The 23,683-nt window shown below is 39.4% G+C and overlaps 1 protein-coding gene across 1 annotated transcript; it reads left to right on the forward strand.

The window, feature by feature from the left end:
- The first annotated feature begins 18,839 nt into the window (after positions 1-18,839).
- On the forward strand, positions 18,840-21,984 carry TCEAL5 (transcription elongation factor A like 5). The gene is made up of 3 exons (XM_004469665.5): positions 18,840-19,017; positions 20,360-20,426; positions 21,085-21,984. The coding sequence occupies exon 3, from the start codon at positions 21,112-21,114 to the stop codon at positions 21,727-21,729; it is 618 nt and encodes a 205-aa protein (XP_004469722.1). The 5' UTR covers positions 18,840-19,017; positions 20,360-20,426; positions 21,085-21,111; the 3' UTR covers positions 21,730-21,984.
- The last annotated feature ends 1,699 nt before the right edge of the window (positions 21,985-23,683 follow it).

A 23,683-nucleotide genomic window follows, 5' to 3' on the forward strand; every position in this document is an offset into this window, starting at 1 on the left:
ACCCTCCAACAAGAAAAAGCTCAGGACCAGGTGGCTTTACAAGTGAATTCTATCTACCATTCCAAAAATTAATACCAGTCATGTTCGAACACTTCCAAAAACTTGAAGAGGAGGGAACACTACCTAATTCATTCTATGAGACCAACATCACCCTAACACCAAATCTACATAAAGACAATGCAAGAAATGAAAAATACAAAACAATTCTCCTATGAATATAGATGAAAAATTCTCAACAAAAAATACTTGCAAATTGAATCAAACAGCTCATAAAAAGAATTATATATCTTATTCAAGAGGGTTTTTATCCCAGGTGTGCAAAGGTAGTTCAACATAAGAAAATCAATTAAGGTAATACACCACATTGATAAAACTATGTGATAAAAAAAATGAACATTTCAATTGACATAGAAAAAGCATTTGACAAAATCCAGCATCTTTCCTGACAAAGACACTTAGAAAAATAAGAATAGATAAATGGCACCTCCTCAGAATTAAATATTTTTGTGCTTCAAATGACTTTGTTAAGAAGGTAAAAAGGCAGCTTACTTAACAGCAGAAAATTTTCAGAAACCAAATATCTAAAAAGGTTTTTTTATTGTCTTTTTTTTAAAGATAACTAGATCACACAAAACATTATGTTAAAAAACATAAGAGGTTCACATATACCCCACTCGCCACCCATCCCACTCCTCCCACATCAACATCCCCTTTCATCAATGAGGCACATTCATTGCATTTGGTGAATACACCTTGGAGCACTGCCACACCACATGGACCATGGTATACATTGTAGTTCATACTCTCCCAGAGTCCATCCAGTGGGTTATGACAGGATAAACAGTGTCCTGCATCTGTCCCTGCAATATAGTTCAGGACAGCTCCAAGTTCCAAAAATGCACCATATCATACTTCTTCCTCCCTCTCCCTGCCCTCAGCAACTCCTGTGGCCACTGTCTCCACATCAATGATACAATTTCTTCCATTGCTAGTGTAACAACTGTTCTATAGTAGAATACCAGCAAGTCCACTCAAATCCATATTACATTCCTCTATCACGTGGACCCTGGGATGGCAATGTCCACTCCACCTCTAAATCAAGAGGAGGCTTAGATCCCACATGGCTGATGGATGCAATTCTCCTGCTTACATTTGCAGACGTTCTCGGTTCCCTGGTGAAATGGGGGGAAATGGTAAAGACAAATGAGTTTATATGACAAAGAGACTTCGAAATGAGTTGGGAGGTCATTAGAGGGGTTACACTTTCACACACCTCAGCAGGATCCCAGAGAGAGCCAAAGTAGATACAACCCCAGGCACTGGTGCTCCTGAAGGCTACAGAGACAACAGGCTCTATGGTCATGACAGATGGCTCTGGAGTTCATTGCCTTGCCAGTGGGCCCTACTTTGGAATTTGTGTGCCTGAATATGATGGAGTTGGACTCAGATATGACTTTTCTACACATGCCTCTCCTGTCACTTTTACTGAAGTTTGTATATGCTCAAGAGACTTGAATCTCTGGACTGTCCATGTGCCAGCTGGGCCCTGAGCCTCAGCAGAGTTGAAACACCTACTCTCCAGTTCATTGGACATACCCAGGTCAGCTGATAGGGAGGTTTGAATGGTCTAACAATGGTTTGATTTCCATGTCATATAAAGAGATCACACAATTCATTAACAGAAAGACAAGCAACCCAATTAAATATGGACAAAAGACTTGAATAGACATTTTTCCAAAGAGGAAATACAAATGGCCAAAAGCACATGAAAAGATGCTCAACATCACCAGCTATTAGGGAAATGCAGACCAAAACTACAATGAAAAATCATTTCACACCTTACAGAAAGTCCATTATTTAAAAAAAAAAAAGAACACTTCAATTGCTGGAGAGGATGTGGAGAAATAGGAACACTCTGTTACTGTTGGTGGGAATGTAAAATGGTGCAACCACTGTGGAACACAATTTGGCAGTTCCTCAAGGAGCTAAATATAGAACTGCTGTATGATTCGGCAATTTTGCCACTAGGAACATATTCAGAAGAAATGAAAGTAAGGATATGAACAGATATTTGCACACTGACGTTCATAGCAGCACTATTCACAATTGCCAAAAGATGGAAGCAACGTAAGTGCCCATCAACCAATAAATGGATAAACAATATATGGTATATACATACAGTGGAATACTGTTCAGCCATAAGAAGAAATGAACTGGAAAAGTATATGACAACATGGGTGAACCTTGAAGGTATTGTGTTGAGTGAAATAAGCCAGATACAAAAGGATGAATATTATATGTCCTCACTGATATGAAGTAAATATGATGACTAAACTTATAGAGTTAAAATATTGAGTAGAGGTTAGTAGGAGAAAAATGTGGGTTGAGACAGGGGAGTTGATTCTGAAGGTATGTAGAATGCTTAATAAGATTGTAAATATATGGAAATGGATAGAGTTGATGGTAGCACATTATAATGACTATAACCAACACTGCTGATTTATTAAAGTGATGTTACTGAAACAATGTGTTGTGACTTAAAGAGGTAATCTAGGGAGTTTAATGTTAATTGAAAGACAGCTAGAGGATAATCATGGGACCATGTAACACAGAGATTTGGGTGGTAGATGAGGATTGTGCTTAATAATATAAATGCAATAATGTTCCACTTTGAAGTAAAACAAGTGCACATCACTATTACAAGGCAGTAAGAATATGGTGATAGATGGGAAAAATACAGCTAATGTAACTTCTAGATTATGGTTAACAGTACATTGTAATATTTTTGAAACAAAGGCAAAGAAGGAACTATATCAATAAAAAGAGAAGAATAGAAGGAAACTTACTCAACATGATAAAGGGCATATATGAAAAACCCACAACTAACAACATCCTCAATTCTGAAAGAATGAAAGCTTTCCCTCTAAAATCTAGGAAAAGACAAGGATGGCCAGGCCATCAGTGTTATTCAGCATTGTACTGGATGTTGTAGCCAGAACAATTAGGCAAGAAAAAGAAATGAAAGAGGTAGCAGTTTGATATTTTTGATGAATTCCAAAAAGAAATATTGAATTATGTTTGTAAACTGGTCTTTTTGTCAGGGTATGATAAAATTAGGATTAGGACTTTGATTGGGTCATGTCAGTAGGATGTTGAGTTCCCACCTCCTTAGAGGGTGGGGACTCACATAGAAAACAACATGGCAGAAGAGTTAGTTGGAGTTTTGAGCTGGAGCCTGGGAAGTAAGCACACAGAGGAGCAGAGCAGCTGAGCCTGGAGAGAATCAAGCCCAGGGAAAGAGACAGAGCTGGTTGCCTGATAGTCTACAGCTGACCTTGTGGAGAGAGTGGGGCAGCTGAGCCCAGAGAGAACCAAGTCCCAGGAAGAAAGGAACCCAGGAAGTCTGAACTCTTGTCAGCAGCCATCTTTCTCCAACACGTGGCAACAGACTTTGGTGAGGGAAGTAACTTATGCTTTATGGCCTGGTAACTGTGAGCTACTACCCCAAATAAATACCCTTTAAAAAAACTAACAGATTTCTGGTACTTTGCATCAGTACCCCTTTTGGCTGATTAATACAAAAGGCATCCAAATTGGAAAGGAAGAAGTAAAACTTTCACTATTTGCAGGTGACATAATCTTATAAATAGAAAGTCTGAAAACATCAATGACAAAGCTACTAGAGCTAATAAAGGAATTCAGCAAATTGGCGGGGTCTAATATCAAACACAAAAATCAGTAGTATTTATACACTAGTAATTAGCAAGCTGTGGAAGAAATTTTAAGAAATACCAACTAAAAGAATCAAATATAAAGAGTAAATTTAACCAAGGATGTAAAGGACTTGTACAGAAAACTACAAAACATTGTAAAAGAAATCAAAGAAAACCTAAATAAATGGAAGGACATTCTGTATTCATGGATTGGAAGATTAAATATCATTAAAATATCAATTCTACCCAAATTGATTTACAGATTCAACACAATCTCAAAAAAGTTACAACATCCATTTTTGCAGAAATGGAAAAGCCAATTATAAAATTTACCTGGAAGGACAAGGGACCCCAAATAGCCAAAAACATCTTGAAAAAGAAAAACAATAGTTGTAGGATTCACACTTCTTGACTTTAAAGCATATTGCTAAGCTACAGTAATCAACACAATATGGTACTGGTCCAAGGATAGATGTATCATGCAATGGAATCAAATTGTGTTTAGCAATAGACCCTCACACCTATGCCCAAATGAGTTTTGACAAGGTTGCAAAGTCCACTTAATTGATGTTGGGGGAACTGGATATCCATATGCAAAAGAATGAAAGAGGACCTCTATCTCACAGTGTATAAAAAAAATAACTCTAAATCATGCAAAGACAATATAAGAGCCAAGATTATCAAACTCCTAGAATAAAATGTAGAGAAGCATCTTCAGGATTTTGTGTTAGGCAATGGTTTCTTAGGCTTTATATTCAAAGCACAAGCAACAGAAGGAAAAATAGATGTGAGACCTCATCAAAATAAAAAATTTTTGCGTATCAAAGGACTTTGTCACTAAAGTCAAAAGACAGTCTACTAAATGGGAAAAAATATTTAGAAACCACATATCTGATAAGTGCTTAATGTCCAGGATATATAAAGAAATCCTACAACTCTAAAATAAAAATACAAAGAACCAAATTAATAAATGGGCAAAAGGTTTGAATAGACATTTGTCCAAAGAGGAAATACAAATGTCTAAAAAACACATGGAAAGATGTTCAGTGTCACCAGCTATTAGGAACATGCAAATCAAAATCACAATGAGATTTCATTTCATACCCACTAGAAGGGCTACTATTTAAACAAACAACAAATTCCAAGTGTTAGACAGGATATGGAGAAATAAGAATGCTCATTCATTGCTAGTGCTAATGTAAAATGGTGCAGCTGCTATGAAAGATAGTTTGGCAGTTAGTTCCTCAGGAAGTTAAATATACAATTACTACATGACCTGGCAATCCCACTACTAGGTATATACCCAGAAGAAATGACAGCAGGGACTCAAACAGATATTTGCACACCAATGTTTATAGTGGCATTATTCATGATTGTCAAAAAATGGGAGCACCCCACATTTTCATCAACTGATGAATGGATAAACAAAATATTACATATACATATGATTGAATATTATTCAACTGTAAAAAGGAATGCAATCTTGATGTATGTGACAACATGAATGAACTTTGAGGAAATTATGCTGAGTGAAATAAGTCAGGCACAAAAGGGCAGACATTGTATGATATCACTGATAAGAAATTATTATAATAAACAAACTCATAGAGTTAGAATCTAGAATATACATTACCAGGGGATAGATTTTGTGAAGAATGGGCAGCTTATGCTGAATTTGTACAATATTTCTATTTAGATTGATTGTAAATGTTTGGAAATGGATTGGGGTTATGGAAGCACATTATTTTGAGTGTAATTAATAGCTCTGGTTTATGCATATGAATGTGGTTAAAGGGGAAATTTGGGGTCATGAATGTTACTAGAACCATGGGATTATATTACACAGTGAACCCTGTTGTTAATGATGGATTAGGGTTAATAGTGCAAGTATAAGAATGATCTTTCATGAATTATAACAAATGTATGACACTAATACAAGGTGTTAATAATAGGGTAGTATATGGGAAAATACACCTAATTTATACTAAAAAATAATAAATAAAAGTGTGGTCTCAAAAGGCAATCTTGGCATTTTGTACAAATTCATGCAATAATATGATGTTTTTATACATTTAAGATGAATATTAATGATATAATGCTATTATACTAATTTCTGATCTAAATAATGATTCATTGTAAAAATTAATAAGAGATGTCAGATCATTTGAAAAATAGAATAACATTTAATGACTTGTGACGATTATAGGATATTCAAATTCTAGTGTCCATAAATAAAATTAGATTAGAACACACAAAAATACATGAGATATGATTTCATATCATTAGTATGACTGTAATCAAAATGACAACAGTTGTTGAAGATGTGTAGTAACTGGAACTGTCATACATTGCTGGTGGGAATGCAAAATTCTGCAGTCACAACGGAAAACAATTTGGTGCACGCTCAAAATGTTAAAAATGGTTTCTGGACATCGATCTGAGAAGAGCGTGACCGAAAGGAGGGCTGCCTCAAGGTAACACCGTGGGTTTCAGACACTAGATCCAGAAGCTGTGGGAAGGCAAAATCCTTCCCCTAGAGCTGATAGCCAGAGCATTCCCTGAATACTGACAGTCACACGGCGGTGTTCCCAAGCCCCGTATTGTTCCCTGAACCTCATGTTCCCCGAACCCGCATTCCCCGTAACCCATGTTCCACAAACTTGCATTCCCCAAGCCCGTGTTCACTCAAGCCCATATTCCCTGAACCCAGCACTCCCCGAATTCTGGCATTCCCCTAGTCCTCCAGTATTGGATAAACTCCAAGAGTGGAAGGGTTTTGGTGAGGGGTGCAGAGAGGTCCAAGGAGTGCAAGTTCAATTGTCTGATCCCTCCTTTTATCAAACTTGGAGGAGCATGCCACCTGGCTTGGGGAAAGGCTAGGAAGGGAGGAGAGGTGAATCAGCTGAGGGAGCCTGATTTACCAAAATACCCTGGGATAGGGAAACTTGGTCTGGGGGAAGGTGGAGTCAGAAAATAAACAAGTCCTCATAGCACACCTAAGGGAGGGGGAAAGTAGGATGTGCTTTGTAGGCTGCCAGTAGGATATTTAGGGTCCCTAGCAAGGTGTGGGTGTTCTCTCTCTAAGAAATTAAGAATCATTATTTTCTGTGGTGAATTGGTTCACCGGGATCACATTTGAATCTCTGAGGGGAGCTCTCACGTGGCCCTCCTGCTGTGGTGGGAGAGAAGTGAGTAAGCGAGAAAGGGGGAAGGATAGGCTCCTAAGCAGTTTGTTCAATTGCTAAGGGAATTCCTTGCTTGAGGTCTTCTCTGTTTTGTTATTGGTTTGTTTTCTTATCTTTATTTCCTTTTTATCCCCCCTCAGTACACTTTTTTTACTAGTATTTTCTCATTTTCCTTTTTTTTCTTTTTCTTTTTTCTTTTTTTCTATTAGGTGCTGCAGGCAGTGTTTCTTATTTGATGTGCTCCCTCATCCTCTGTTTCCACTTTTCTGTTTGTACTGATTTTGGCAACCAAGACTATCCCCATTCCTTTCTATCATTCTATCTTCCATCATCTATTCTTGCTCTTACATACCACTTCTCTTTGTATAGCTCCTAATTTTTCTGACTTTTTATTTCTAACACCTCTATTCTGTTTTCTATCCTTTATTCAATGTTTATGCTATTGTCCTTTTTTTTTCTCTTTCCCACTCTACTGACCAAACTAGCCTTTTAATTCATACTATAGTCTTCTCTGAATTCAGTTTACCATATCATTGCAGGTACTCCACATTTTTACTATTATAACTCTACACAGCTTATATGAGTTTAAGATTCTCCTGGATCTCACATGGTTCTCCTGCTAACATTAACTATCAATACTATTTTTATACATTTTCTTTTCTTACCTCTTTTCCTTTCCCTGGCACTAATATTTTCCCTCAAGGGAACTTAGACAACAACAGGGAAAGAGAATAAGAAGAACAAACTGTCAGACAGAAGACTTAACATGCACACACACAAAAAAGCACCTACATAAACACTGAGACAAGATGGGGAAGCTAATCAACTGAACAAACCCATTAAGATAAAATGATGACCAGACATCAACAAAAATAAAAAACCATATCAATAATCAGGAAGGCATGGCCCAATCCAAGGAACAAACTAAAAACCAGGAAAAGGAGCAGAACATTGAACAAGGAATCAAAGCTCTCAAAACATATATCATGGACCAATTTAATGAAGTGAAGGAAGAGATTAAGGATATTAAGAAAACACTTGGAGAGCATACAGAAAAAATTGTAAACATATGCAAAAATATAAAGGGTATGATGATGATGAACAGAACAATAGAAGAAATAAAAAATACACTCTCAGCAAATAACAACAGATTTGAAGGGGCAGAGAAAGAATTAGTGATGTGGAAGACAGTACATTTGAAATCAAACAGATACCAGAATTGATTGATAAAAAGGTAGAAAAAATCCAGCAGGGACTTAGGGACCTGAATGCCAACTCAAAATGCACAAACATATGCATTATAGGCATCCCAGAAGGAGAACAGAAGGGAAGGGATCCATATCCCTCAATAGGTTCAGGAAACTTTCAGCCTTTATTTCCTCCAACAGAAGGACTGTTGGAGGAAATAAAGGCTGAAAGTTTCCTGAACCTATTGAGGGATATGGATGTACATGATGTCCAGGACATATGATGTACCCCAAACAGTGTAAATGTCAACAGGCCTACCCCAAAACATATACTTGTCAAATTATCCAATGTACAAGACAAAGAGAAAATACTAAAAGCCACAAGAGAAAAGAGAACCATCACATACAAAGGAGGCTCCATAAGATTAAGTGCTGATTTCTCATCTGAAACCATAGAGGCAAAAAGGCAGTGGTATGACATAGTCAAGGCACTAAAAGAAAAAAAAATATCCAGCCAAGAATCCTCTATCCAGCAAAACTGGTATTCAAAAATGATGGAGAGTTCAAAATATTCACAGATAAACAGAAACTAAGAGAATATGCCAACAAGAATCCTGCCCTTCAAGAAATACTGAAGGGAGTCCTGCAGGAGGAAAGAAAAAAATGGGAGAGTCATTTTTGGAAGAAAGTGTAAGAACAACTGAAAAGACAAAAAGAGAGAAAAGAAAACCACATATAATATACACAAATCCAAAGAAAATATGGCTAATATAAGTAATTCCTTGAGAGTAAAAACACTGAATATCAATGGGTAAAACTCACTTGTCAAGAGGCACAGATTGCAAGAACAGATAAGGAAATATGACCCATCTATATGCTGTCTACAAGAAACACATCTTAGAACAAGGGATCCAAGGAGATTGAAAGTGAAAGGATGGAAAACAATCTTAAAGGCAAACAATAACAAAAAAGGGTAGGTGTAGCTATATTAATAATGGAAAAAATAGACTTAAATGAAAAACTATTGTGAAAGACAAAGATGGACACTACATATTAGTGAAAAAGATCATCTTTCAAGAAGAAAGAAAAATCAAAAACATTTATGCCCCTATCAACGGTGCCTCAAAATACATGAGGAAAACACTGAAGAAACTAAGTAAAGGAACAAATGCCTCTATAATTATAGTGGGGGAGTTTAACACACCATAGTCATCATTGGACAGAACATCTCAAAAAAGAATCAATAAAGAAACAAAGACTTTGAATAATATATTAGATGATATGAACCCAATAGACATTTACAGAACAATATACCCAAATACAGCAGGATATACATTCTTCTCAAGTTCACATGGATCATTCTTCAAGATAGACCACATGCTAGGCCACAAAGAAAGTCTCAATGAATTTGGAAAGAATGAGATCATGAAAAATAATTTCTCTGACAACAGTGGAATGAAACTGGAAATCTGCAAGGGCCAGAGGCCCAGATTTGGCAGCAAGATATGGAAGCTAAACAACACACTCTTAGAAAAGCAATGGGTCAAAGAAGAAATATCAACAGAAACCAGTAACTACCGTGAAACTAATGAAAATAAGAACACAACATATCAAAACTTATGGGATGTAGCAAGAGCTGTACTGAGAGGGAAATTCATAGCCATAAATTCAGACATTAAAAAAGCAGAAAGAGCTAAAATTGAAGACCTAAATGCACACTTGGAGGAATTAATTAAAAAAAACAACAACCTAAACCCAAAGGAAGAAGAAAGAAAGAAATAACAAAGAGCAGAGCAGAACTAAATGAAATAGAAAATAAGAAATCACTTGAAAAAATAAACAAAACCAAGAGCCGGTTCTTTGAGAAGATCAATAAAATTGACAAACCTTTAGATAGACTAACAAATAAAAAAAGAGAGAAGATACAAATACACCAAATAATAAATGAGAAAGGGGATATCCCAACTGATTCCACAGAAATAAAGACTATCATAAGAGGATACTTTGAAAACTATATTCCAAGACAGACAATTTAGAGGAAATGGAAGAATTCCTAAAAACACATAAGGAGCCTACATTGATGAAAGAAGAATTCGATAACCTCAACAAACCAATCACAAGAGATAGAATCAGTCATTAAAAACATCCCAAATAAGAAGAGCCCTGGGCCAGATGGCTTCACAAGTGAATTCCACCAAAAATTCTGGAAGGAACTAACACCAGTCTTGCTTAAACTCTTTCAAACAATCAAAATACAAAGGGCATTGACTAACTCATTTTATGATGCCAACATTACCCTAATACCAAAACTAAACAAAGACACCACAAAAAAGGAAAATTATAAACCAATCTCTCTAATGAATCTAGATGCGAAAATCCTCAACAAAATACATGCTAATCATATTCAACAATACATTGAATGAATTATACACTATGATCAAGTGGGTTTCATTCCTGGTATGCAAGGATGGTTCAACATAAGAAAATCAATTAATGCAGTACTCCACATAAACATTGAAGAGAAAAAGTCATAATCATATCTATAGATGCAGAAAAACCTTTGCCAAAATAGAGTGCAGTTTCTTGATAAAAACACTGCAAATGATAGGAATAGAAGGAAACTTTCTGAACATGATAAAGGGTATATATGAAAAACCCACAGCTAATATCATTTACAATGGTGAAATCCTAAAATCATTCCATCTAATATCAGGAACAAGACAAGGAGGCCCACTTTCACACCTTCTATTTAACATATTAAATAGAAGTACTTGCTACTTTATTAATTAGAAGTAGTTGCTCTAGCACAGAGGTAAGACACAGAAATAAAAGGGATTCAAATAGGAAAGGAAGAAGTCAAAATTTCACTATGATTCTATACATAGAAAGCACTCAGAAGTCTAGAGCAAAGCTTAGAATTTATGAATGAGTTCAGTAAAGTTGCAGGGTATAAGATCAATGCACAAAATTCAGTAGCATTTCTGTACACTGATGATGAGCAATCTGAGGAGGAAATCAAGAAAAAATACCATTTACGATAGTAAATTAAAAAATCAAATACCTATGAATAAATTTAACTAAAGATGTAAAAGACTTTTATACACAAAAACTACACAACACTCTTCAAGGATATCAAAGAAGACCTAAATAAATGGAAGAATATTCCCTGTTCATGGAGAGGAAGACTAACTATTATTAAAATGTCTATCCTACCAAAACTGATCTACAAAGTCAATGCAATCCCAATAAAAATCAACACAGCATTTTTTAATGGACTAGAAAAACTAACTATGATATTTAGTTGGAAAGTAAAGAGACTCCAAATAGCCAAAGACATATTGAAAAAGAAAAATGAAACTGTAGAGATCACACTACCTGACTTCAAAACATACTGCAAATCTATAGTAGCAAAAATGGCATGGTATTGGCACAAGGATAGAAATATTAACCAATGGAACCTAATTGAGAATTCTGATATAGATCCTCATATATACCATCATCTGATATTTGACAAGGCCACCAAGCCCACTCAACTGTGAGAGAACAGTCTCTTCAACAAATGGCGCCTAGAAAATTGGATATCCATATGCAAAAGAAGAAAAGAGGATTACCACCTCACACCTTATACTAAAGTCAACTCAAGGTGGATCAAAGACATAAATGTAAGAGCGAAGACCATAAAGACCTTGGAAAACAATATAGGAAAGCATCTACAGGACCTTGTAATAGGAAATGGATTCATGCACTTCACGCCCAAAGCACAAGCAGCAAAAGAACAAATATATAAACAGGACTTCCTCAAAATCAAAGCCTTGCACCTCAAAGGAGCTTGGCAAGAAAGTGAAAACAGAGTCTACACAATGGGAGAAAATATTTGGTAACCATATATCTGATAGGATACTTGTATCCTGCATATATAAAGAACTCCTATATCTCAAATAAAAAGACAACCCATTTTAAAAATGGGAAAAAGATTTAAACAGATGCATCTCCAAAGAAGAAATACAAATGGCTAAAAAGCACATGAAAATATGCTCAAAATCACTAGCCTTTAGGGAAATGCAAATCAAAACTACGATGTGATACCATGTTACTCCCATAAAACTGGCAGTTATCAAAAAAACAGAATCCTACAGGTGCTGGAGAGGATGTGGAGGAATGGAAACCCTCATCCACTGCTGGTCAGAATGCAGAAGAATCCAGCCATTCTGTTTGGTGGTTTCTCAAAAAGCTACAGATTTGCCATATGACCCAGCAATTCCGCTGCTGGGTGTATACCCAGAAGAACTGAAGATAAGGACACAAATTGATACATGCACACCAATGACCATAGCAGCATTATTCACTATTGCCAAAAGTTGGAATCAACCCAAAAGCCCAACAACAGATGAATGGATATATAAAATGTGGGATATACATACAATGGAATACTACTCAGCTATAAGAAGGAATACAGTACAAGCACATGTGATAACATGAGAACCTTATGTTGAGTGAAGCAAGCCAGACATTGAAGAACAAATACTACATGACCTTTCTGATATGAAACAAGCAAACAGAGCTGTGTCAGAGAGCTAGAGATTGGAAGATAGGCTTAAAGGAATTTGGGTGGGAAAGGAAGGTTGTGAGCTGATGCCTACATGGGTGAAGTCTATGATAAGCTGGAGGTAAGTATTTGTACAGGGAAGGGATAAGATGGGGGCACAGGGATACCTTTGGGTGGAGTTTTGTGGGCTTGAGGGTGGCTAGGGTTGGTAGAATGGGTCAGATGGCCCGAGGAATTGGGGGGAGGGCTGGGGGGGATCAGTTGAATATGGGAGAATGTCAGGTATATGTTTGAAGCTATAATGTTGAGAAAAACCTTTAGAAAATATAATAAGGAATGAGGGAAGAGGACTTGGCCCAGTTGGGAAGCGGACTTGGCCCAGTGGTTAGGGAGTCCGTCTACCACATGGGAGGTCCACGGTTCAAACCCCAGGCCTCCTTGACCCATGTGGAGCTGGCCCATGTGCAGTGCTGATGCGTGCAAGGAGTGCCATGCCACGCAGGGGTGTCCCCCGCGTAGGGGAGCCCCACGCACAAGGAGTGCGCCCTGGAAAGAGAGCCACCCAGTGCGAAAGAAAGTGCAGCCTGCCCAGGAATGGTGTTGCACACATGGAGAGCTGACACAAGATGATGCAACCAAAAGAAACACAGATTCCCGTGCCGCTGACAACAACAGAAGCGGACAAAGAAGACGACACAGCAAATAGACACAGAGAACAGACAACCGGGGCGGGGGGTGGGGGGAGAGAAATAAATAAATAAATCTTTTAAAAAAAAGGAATGATTACATGTTTAAGGTGCTTGGGGGGAACATCTGGTACAGGGGCAAGCTTCTAGGGCGTGTGTGAGTGCTCATTTTGTCGAAGTGTGTTATATCATTGGGTGAAGACCCATACAATGAGTGTGAAGGTGTACCAACATCCTGGAGAGACCTGATGTTCCCAAACAGAGGGAATTGTGTATCTCAAGAGAATGGGTGGCTCCCAATTACTTACGGCAGTCTAGTATGTCAAGCCCTCAGCATTGTTGCAGTATCTGTAAATCTGGTCCCTCAAGTAGTGAATATTGATTGTCACTGTGAGGGGAGGGGGATAGAAGTATAGAATAGATGGAAGCAGGGCAACTGGGGGGCAATGGAAGTGCTCCACAAGATCATGCAATGATGGATATAGGACATGTTAACTTACTTACACCAAAAGTGTATAAATGTCTAAAAGTTAAATGTAAACCATAAGGTAAAACATAAGGAAGCTAAAAATTTAGAAATTCATACACTTTAAAATATAAACTATAATATAAATGAAAATGGAACCATGTTTGATAGCTATGTTTCAAAATCAATACATAAGCTGCAGCAAATATAGCATGAACATGTAAAAAGATCATTGCTGGAGAAAGGGGAAAAGGGTTTGATGTTGGATATATGGAATTTCCCTATATTGTGTATGTGAATTACTGTGATCTAAAACTTTTTTGAAGACAAAATTAAAAATTAGAAAAAATAAAAAGAAAGGATGTAGATACTGAGGAAGAAATGAAAGAAAGTGCCTTGCCACTATACATACAGGGCAACACCTATTACAGTGATTAAAGGCAAAATGTTTGAAACCAAGCTTTATAATATTTTTCATTTTATTAATATACCAATTTATTTTTACTTCATTTTAGTTTTTCTAAATTAGTATGTATTCTATTTCTAAACTTTAAACCCATCACTATATTTCGATTTCCTATTAATTGAATTTGGCAATAGGATTCATTGTTGAAGAAGTTTTGGACCACAGATGGTTTCAACTATGGCAGGGGAGGAACACTGGAGTGGCGGTGTTATTGATGGGGGATACATTGTTGGGAAGGAGTTCTCCAGGACATGTATATAGGGTACATAAAAATGTTCTGATACATGATGGGTATTTTCATAGTAGTTATACTTACAAAAGACAACTGAGGGAGTGCTGAGTTCCTAGCCAGGGGAGCTCTGTCACATTCCCCAATGGAACAGCAACAATCACCCAAGTACAAGGCCAAAGACCAACAAGGAAGGAGGGTCCAATAATGAGCCCTTGATAGTGATGAATATGCTTATGAGCTTGTGTGCTTGAAATTTGAACTAGGCCTAGAGCTGCAGGGTGCCTAAGATTTACCTCCTGAAAGCCTCCATGTTGTTCAAATGTGGCCATGCTCTAAACCAAATTTAGCATGTAAATGCATTACCTCCCCCCTCCTGGCATGGGACATGAATCCCGAGGATGAGACTCCCTGGCATTGAGGGATTACTACCAATCACCAACTGGTGATTCAACTTGAAAAAGACCTTGAATAAAAGGGAGAAATGGTAAAGACAAATGAGTTTACATGGCTAAGAGTCTTCAAAAAAGAGTCGGAAGGTCATCAGAGGGGTCACACTTATACATGCCTCAGCAGGGTCTCAGAGACAGTCAAAGTAGATACAACCCCAGGTACTGGTACTCCTGAGGACTATGGAGACATACAGATTCTACAGTTATGGTGGGAGGCTCTGGAGTTCAGTGCCTTGTCAGTAGGCCCTGCTTTGGAGTTTTTATTCCTGAGTGTGATGGAATTGAACACAGACGTGACCTTTCTACACGTGCCTCTTCTGTTACTTTTGCTGAACATGTGGTTGGTGCTCGGGTTGGTATATACTCAGGGGACTTGAATCTCTGGACTGCTCATGTGCCAGCTGGACCCTGAGCCTCAGCAGAGTTGCCATACCCACTCCGTGGTTCGTTGGACTTACCCAGGCCAGCTGGCACGGAGGTGAAGATAATCAACTACTGCACTGGGGGGCTTAGAGTGCTTACAACTCCAAGCAGGAGAATTTCATCCATCAACCATGTGGGATCTAAGCCTCTCAATACAGAGGTGGAGTGGACATCACCATCCCTGAATCCACAGGATGGAGGAATTAAATATGGATTATAGTGGAATTATTGGTATTCTACTGTAGAACTATTGTGACTAGTAATGGAAGAAATTGTCTCATTGATGTGGAGAAAATGGTCATGGTAGTTGCTGAGGGCAGGGAGAGGGAAGAAGGAATGTGATGTGATGTGGGGGCATTTTCAGGACTTGGGGTTGGCCTAAATGATATTGCAGGAACAGATGCTACAGTGTTCAAAACTCCATGGTCCCCTTTTGATTTAGCGGTGGAGTGGACATCAACAACCCAGGGTCCTCAGGATGGAGGAATAAAATATGGATTAGAGTGGACTTACTGGTATTGTTCGCTAGAAATATTGCGACTCTAGCAATGGTAGAAATTGTATCATTGATGAGACCGTGGCATGGAAGTTGTAGAGGGCAGGGAGAGGGAAGAAGAGGTGAGGTATGGGGGCATTTTCGGACTTGGAGTTGTCCTGCATAATATTGCAGGGACAGATAAAGTACATTATATATTCTGCCATAACCCATTGAATGGACTGGGGGAGAGTGTAAACTACAATGTAAACTACAATCCATGTGGTGCAGCAATCTTCCAAAATGTATTCACCAAATGCAATGAATGTGCCACAATGATGAGAGAAGTTGTTTATGTGGGAGGAGTGGGGTATGGGGGAGTATATGGGAACCTCTTATTTTTTTTAATATAACATTCTTATGAGTTCCAAGAGTTTCTCTGAAATTTTAACATAGAAAATTTTGGGAATAAAGATATCTTTCCCTCCAAAAAAAAATGTGTTAGAAGTAAAATTACCATTTGTCCCAGAAATTCTATTTCAATGTATATAACCAAAAGAAACAAAAACTTAAATCCACACAAACATGTATGCTCAAATGTTCAGATCAACACTTATTCAAAATAGCCAAAATGTGTAAACAATCAAAATGTCCATCAAAGGATGAATGGATAATTTTTTTAGCATATCCACACAAAGCAATAATATTCAGCCATAGAAAGGAATGGAGTTCTGATACATGCTACAACCTGGATGAACCCCCAAAATATTATGCTACATGAAAGAAGCCAGACACAAAAGATAATATGTTAGAAGATTCCATTCACATGAAACATCCAGAATACATAAATCCATGGAGAAAGAAAGTAGATTAGTGGTTGCAAGGGAATTGAAGGAAGGGAAAATGGAGAATGACTGTTTAATGTGTACAGGGTCTCCTGTGGAGGTTATGAAAACGTGTGGAACTAGATAGAGGTGATGGTAGCCCAACATTGTGAATGTACTAAATGCCACTGTATTGTATACTTTAAGATGGCTAATTTATGGTATATGACTTTCACCTCAATGTAAAAATGAGAATAAAGGTAATCCTATTTTGGAGAAACTGTGTATATAAAAGTATATTCTCTAGTCCAGTGGGTCTTCACCTTTTTTAAGTTACAGTCTTTTGAACATCTAATGAGAGCTAATTAACCCTACCCTCAGCAAATGTACACACCCAGTAAAAATGGACCTCTCCTGTACAGTCCCTGCATGCATATAATTTTTAACATAATTCCAGAGAGTTCATGGCTTTCTCCAGTTAAGAATGTCTAAACCCAAGAATTAGGTATTCTCCCTTTAACATGGTTCAACTGCAATTTTCTTCTTCCCCTTTCCTTTCTTATTCCCAAGCAGCGTCTTCTTCTCTATCTTTTCTCTACCTCACAGCTTCTGCTTCCTCATGATGTGAACCTACTCATGTATCAGGGTTTCTCAGGTTCCTAAGGTTCAGATTCTCTTCACAAAACATTCGTAGATACTCCACTACTCCCTAAACACATGCAAACTTGCATACCATTTCAGGTTGATTACAAACTTCCTCAGTTGAAAACACCTGATCTAGGTTAAACCCTATGGTCAGCATATGAGACTTACTTGGACATTGGTCTAAGCCTGGCTGAGAGGGCTCCAGCGTGGGTATGGACAGGTCGGAAAGAACCCTGCAGCATGCCTAGGCTAGCCCTCAGTGCCCTGAAGGTAAGAATACTGGAGCTAAGAAACCCAAGAGACTGCATGCACCACCTAAGCCAGGTGGGAAGCAGCAGACAGGGTCCAGGGAGGTTTCTATTTTGGCACCGTGAATGAGGAAAGAAAGCAGGCAGGCCTGGCGCAGAGGGGGGTTGGGGGTCTCCCCTAAACAATCACTTCTCAAGGATTCATGGAAACCTACAGCTGCAGCGATCTGTAAGGGATCCTGTTCTGGTGCCTAGTGATTGTAAGAGTACTCCCATCTGTAGTGGGGCTGAGTTGTTTCTGTGCAAAATTGGGGGAGGGAGGGATGGAGGGAAGGAGCCAAAGGCATTTTCTCAGGTCACTAAATTGGTCATTTATAAATATATAGTTTTTGAAGTGAGCAATGGAGGTGCCTGCATGCAGAGAATAAGGGGCTCTGGAATATGGGAAGGATGTGGGGGCAACATCTTCCCCACTGCATGACAGGACAGGGAGAATGCACCAAATTTGCATCCCTCAGACCCTCAGTTGCCTCTGTCTCACATGGTTTTCCTTTCCCTGAAGCTGAATCTCTGAATGAAAATAGCCACTTGTGAAATTTTCAGAACTGACATTGTGGCTTCCATCCGATTTCAGCAGGTCTAGTTTAGAAACAAATAAATGTTTCTTAAATAGAACATGAAAGAACCAGGTATTTGTGAAAATTAAAACATACATATTTTATGAAGCCATTCGAGTCCATTTTCTATATGGTAAAAATTAATGTTATGAACTTAATTTTGTCTCTCTTCTGAGGTAGAAAAATTTGGAATCATGTCTTAAACACTTTCTTTGCCCAAATGAAAGTCCCTTTATTTAAGTTTTTGCTTATAGAATAACCTATGTTGTAGGAAATAAATTAAATACAACCGAAGAAATATTAAGAAAATAAATCCCCTATTTCAACTCCCTACTTTCCTACTTACGGTCCCACTCTCTACCTTTTATAAGAAGATTCACATCACAGGTGAAATAAACATCAGTGACTGACTAAAGTAGATTGAAGTGGTAGATTCCTTGGGAGCAAAAGAAAGACAGAAAAAAGTTCCTCAGAGATGTACCAATGAACAATAGCCCTAAGAGAAGTTACGGCCCCTCTCTGATAACCATGGGGCAAAAATATTTACCACAGGGAAAAGGGACCACTTTGACCTGTGGGACTGGCAAAGACAAAACTGAGTGACAGGACCTGGTGCGGTAGGGACGGGAAGTGAGGAAACCGGCTAGTGAAGTGATGAGGTAGACCGGCTCCTGACGCACTTTCAGCTGGTGGGAGGGGAACTAGGGACCCGAGCCCACCAGTGACGTTTACTCCACGTGATCAGGAGCCGACGTGTGCAGAAGAACCTCTCCAGGTACAAGCTCCCTATTTCCCTGGAGGAAGGCAGATTTCAGACAGAGAGACAAAGGGGACAGCTGCCCTAAAATCCCGCAGGTCTGTACAAGGCTGGGATACTTGGGGTGGGGGTGGAAAGCAAAGAACTGGGCGGGTCCACGACTGGTAGGGGACTGAGACTATTGCTGATCGGGTTTACTTTCCGGATACCACCACCTACCCCCACACACACACACCCCGTCCCACCACCCATTTATTTGGCTCAGAAATTTGTGTGAGGGTTGGGGGGAGGGGAGTGGGAGCGGTCTGGATACCATCTCTTATTTCCCTGGAGAGATGCGGGCTTCTGATAGAACGAAATGTGTGGATGAAGCATCTCCCCTGGATGCGTAAAAATCTGTCTTTGCCGGCGGACCCCCGCGGGGGATCTAGGCGGAGGGTGGAAAGCAAAGACCAGAGCGGGTCCAAGACTGGATTCTCCCTACCCCTTCCCCGACGCCTACCTGTTCAGTGCAAGAAATGGAGGGCTTGGGAATAGGAAATTAGGAGGGGCCAGAGAATGAGAATGTATAGCAGCTTGGACTTCCTGGGGGAAGGCTAGCGGGCGGTGTCTAAGGAGAGGAAAGGGTTCTGCGAGGAGTGGGTCAGATCTTTTCAAGGCCGCATGAGGAGGGCGCCGCTGTTGACCCCGGGAGTGGGGAAAGCAGACCCAACAGCGGGTCCGGGCCTGTATTCCCAGCATCTCTTCTCCACCCTCCGTCCATTTTGGAGCCGGAAATGGTGGGCTGTGGGGGGCCTGAGGGGGCGGTGGTGCAAAGGATGGGGACAGAAGCTCGGTCTGAGTACCACCTCCCTAATGCGGAAGCGTGTTTTCTGACCTAGTAATGGGTGAGAGGAGGTAGAATGGACCCAAAAAATTTTGTTTGGAAATAATTAGTCTCTTACATTGCAGGAAAATATGAGCTTTCTGTGTATGAGGGAACTAAGGAGTGACAGGATTGCTTTGGACACTCCTGTCATGTCCCCTACCTATACTATCACACATTTTCAGAGAAGAGAAAGTATTTGCGCAATCTGAGCGCCCTGGGGTGAAAGACTTGGAAGACAGAAGCAAGAGCGTAGCTGAATCCACCTTCTGAACAGCACTGCTCGTAGTTCAGGAAATAGTGAGGTAGAAATATGGGAGGGGGATTCATAAACGTGGAATCACTTTGGGAATAAATTTTCTCTCCCATTTCACACAGGTATAAAAATGGGGGCCATTAGGAAGGGGCTGTGCGGGGGGGGGGGGGCGGGTCAGAGAAGGCAAGGAGAAGGGCAAAGGGATAGCAGGAGGTAGGAAAGTTTTGACAACTTTGAATGTAAAACGAACCAGTTTCTCGAGTACCAATCATTCACTTCTCAATTCTTCATTCACCACCTGTCTCCTGTCTCTCTGCAGGCCTTCCAGACTGTGCTTGTAGGTGCTACATCAGGCAAGAAAAGGAAATACCTGCATTACCAGTGAGGTCAGTGGGAGAGGGCAACTGCTTCAGGACCCCTGAGAGTAGGAATGACTTAAGCCAGAGCAAAAGATGGGGAGGCCACTGCCTGCTGCTCAGTCTTACTGCAGTGTCAGGATTCGTGGCCTCTGTCAGGACCCTAAGGAAACATGGTGCTCTATGGCTGGTGAGGATAGAGTGGGAAAAAAGATGTGAGGGAAGGGAGGGGCGGCATCTGGGATGCCCCTTAAGGATATAAAAGTAGCCCTGAAAACTGAGACTTGGTCATTGCTCTGTTCTGTCTGCAGTTCTATAAAACTTACAATTGAAAGCAAGGGAGAAAAGAAGAAAATTAGCCAGGAATTCCTGCAGGTCAGTATAAGTTGCAACTATCTGTTTAAAAGAGACATGGGCATAGCCAAAGCCAGGGCAAAGTCCAGAGGCCAATCTGCTCCTATATACTTCACAGCACACCCCCACTTAAATGTAGAGAAGTACCTTGGAAGCTTCTGCAAGGTTGGCTTTTGTGAACATATGTGAAGTGGGAAGGAAAAAAGGAAATGTAAGGGTGGTAGTACACTTGGAAGATGGGATAGGCTTAGGAAAATCCTAAATCATGTACTATCAGGACCTGCAAGCCATTCTCTAAGTCCTCAGTCTCCTTTGTTTCCTATTTGTCTTCTAGGACAGGCAAAGAATCATAAATCTCAACATGGAAAAGCTCTGCAGAGAAAATGATGGCAAGCCAGAAAATAAAGGAAACTTGGAAAATGAGGATAAGCCTAAAGATGAAATAGATGCAGAAGAGGAAGGAAATGCAAAAGAAGAAAAATTGGAAGTGGACGGGAAGCCAAAAATAGAAGGAAAACTAGAGGATGAGGGGAAGCCAGATGATGAGGGCCAGCCAGAAATTGAGGGAAAGAAAGAAAAGCAGGGAAAGTCAGAAGATGTGGGAAAATTACGAGGTGAGGGCAAGCTGAAAACTGATGGAAAGCCAGAGAGCGAGCCACGGGACCCTGAAAAGCGTCCAGCTGAAGATTATGTGCCCCGAAAAGCAAAAAGAAAAACGGACAGGGGGACAGATGATTCCCCCAAGGACTATCAGGACGATTTACAGGAAAGACATTTGAGCAATGAGGAGATGATGAGAGAACGTAGTAATATGTCAAGGGCTCAGGAAGAGCTAAGGAAAAAACAGAAAATGAGTGGTTTTCACTGGATGCAAAGAGATGTACAAGATCCTTTCTCCCCAAGGGGCCAAAGGGGAGTCAGAGGGGTAAGGGGTGGAGGTAGGGGCCAGAAGGACTTCGAAGACATTCCATATGTTTAATGCCTTTGGCCTTCAATTCTGATGTCTCTGATGAGAATATTGCCAGCCCTGCTTTCCCTGGTAGGAATTTGTCAGGCTCTGTGCTTTATCCTTATGCTGATAATTTGCTTTAGGTGTCACTCTCGTTACCAGCAGCCTTTTGACCCAAATGCAGCACTCTATGTTTCAATAGGGGATTTTCACCCATGTGCATGGAAGAGATGTTCATGGTACATTGTAAAATAATAATAAAGAAAGCATTAGTTTACAGATCCACATGTGTAGTATCAGCCCATTTTTAACAATTAAAAAAAACATAGTTACATAATACATCTGTGCACAGGGGAAAATATGAGCTACGTACACCACAAGAGTACTAATGGTTTTCTGCATGGTGGGACTGGAGAAGATTTTCTTTTTTATCCTATGTACTTTTTCCCCCTAAAAAAAACAGATTATTTTGCCATAAAAAATAATAGAGAAAAAAATACAAAAACTAAACAATAAGCAATCAAAAGAACTTATGAAGTCAATGAAGACACTTGAAATTCTTGTTGTCAGAACATACAAGAAAAGGTAAAAATTTTCTTATCTCTGGGACTCTTACCTATAGGAATCATTCTGACAGTTATTACTGGTCCATTGCTCTAACGGTTAGTCTTGTCATCTGTGAAATGGGTATACTACTTGCCCCCAAGAATGCAGATATCAGATGAGGTACTAAGTGTGTGAGTTGTGTTGGGCTGACTCCTACCCTCTCCCCTGAACTCACAGAATGAGGACCTTATCAGACATTTAAGAGAGGTCTTACCTGCGCCCAGGAACAAGTCCAGGTAATTGAAAGGTGGATGGCACCTTCTCCTGGGTACTGTCAAGTTTGTGTCCCTCTCCTGCATCCTGCCCCCTCCAAAGTCCCCCACTACTCTTGATGAGCTGGAGTTCACAAGGTAACAAAACTCTGTTCATCTCCCTGGAGCCCCCAGTGAGCTAATTACCCACTATGTTCTCTGCTAAAATGCGGAGAATACCCCCTCTTCTCACTTTACAATTACATCAGTCATGACATGAAATATGGGAAAATGCTTTTTAAAATCTTAACAAATATATTTGCCAGACATTTTAACGACCTCCACTAAGACTGGCCCTTTTTAAAGTGAAGAATTAATCTTACTTATTTTTGAACCCACAGCACATAAATAGAAGCTTAAAAGCCAGTATACTAATTATGATTGACTTAGAATGGCTCAACTCTTGGCCCAGCTCTGTCCCTGATTAAATATATAGCCTTGAGCACGTAATTTGATTCTTTAGCAACTGAAATTTACCACTCCAAAAGGAAGACAACAGGGAAAGAATTATATCACAATTAATTGCCAAATGATTTTAACATTGGATATAGTAATTTTTCTTGATGTTACTAGTTACTAGCAGAACACCTATATCAGAATCGCCTAGCTATCTTGTTGAAAATGCAAAATCCTGGCTTCTACCTCAGACCCAATGCATCAGAATCTTCTAATTTATCCCCAAAATATGTGTGTACACCTTTAGATTTTAACTTAGTTTGATTTTTTATGTGGATATATACACATAACTTAAAAATCCAGTAATACAAAAAAGTTTACTATTAAAACTTTCAGTCTTCCTTGCCTTTCCACATTTCCACTCCCTACAGGCAACTTCTATAAACATTTTAGGTGTTTCCTCTTGTATTCACCTTCATGTTTCTGAATAATACGCTTATACTGCTATTCCTTTTTAAAACTGTTTTGAGATATATAACTCACCATAAGATTCACCCCGTGAAGTGTGCAATTGATTATTTTTAGTATATTAACAGTGTTCTGAAACCATCGAAATTCTCTAGTCCCCGTATATTTTCATCATCCTAAAAAAAAAAACCCTGCACCCTTTAGTAATCTCTCCTTATTCTCCCCTCCCCCCAGCACCTGGTAAATATTTCTTTCTGTCTCTG

The sequence above is a fragment of the Dasypus novemcinctus genome, chromosome X (genome assembly GCF_030445035.2).
Source record: "Dasypus novemcinctus isolate mDasNov1 chromosome X, mDasNov1.1.hap2, whole genome shotgun sequence".
Taxonomy (NCBI): domain Eukaryota; kingdom Metazoa; phylum Chordata; class Mammalia; order Cingulata; family Dasypodidae; genus Dasypus; species Dasypus novemcinctus.

What these genes read in the sequence shown, in the direction of transcription:
- TCEAL5 (XM_004469665.5), top strand. Translation starts at nt 21,112, where the DNA reads ATGGAAAAGCTCTGCAGAGAAAATGATGGCAAGCCAGAAAATAAAGGA.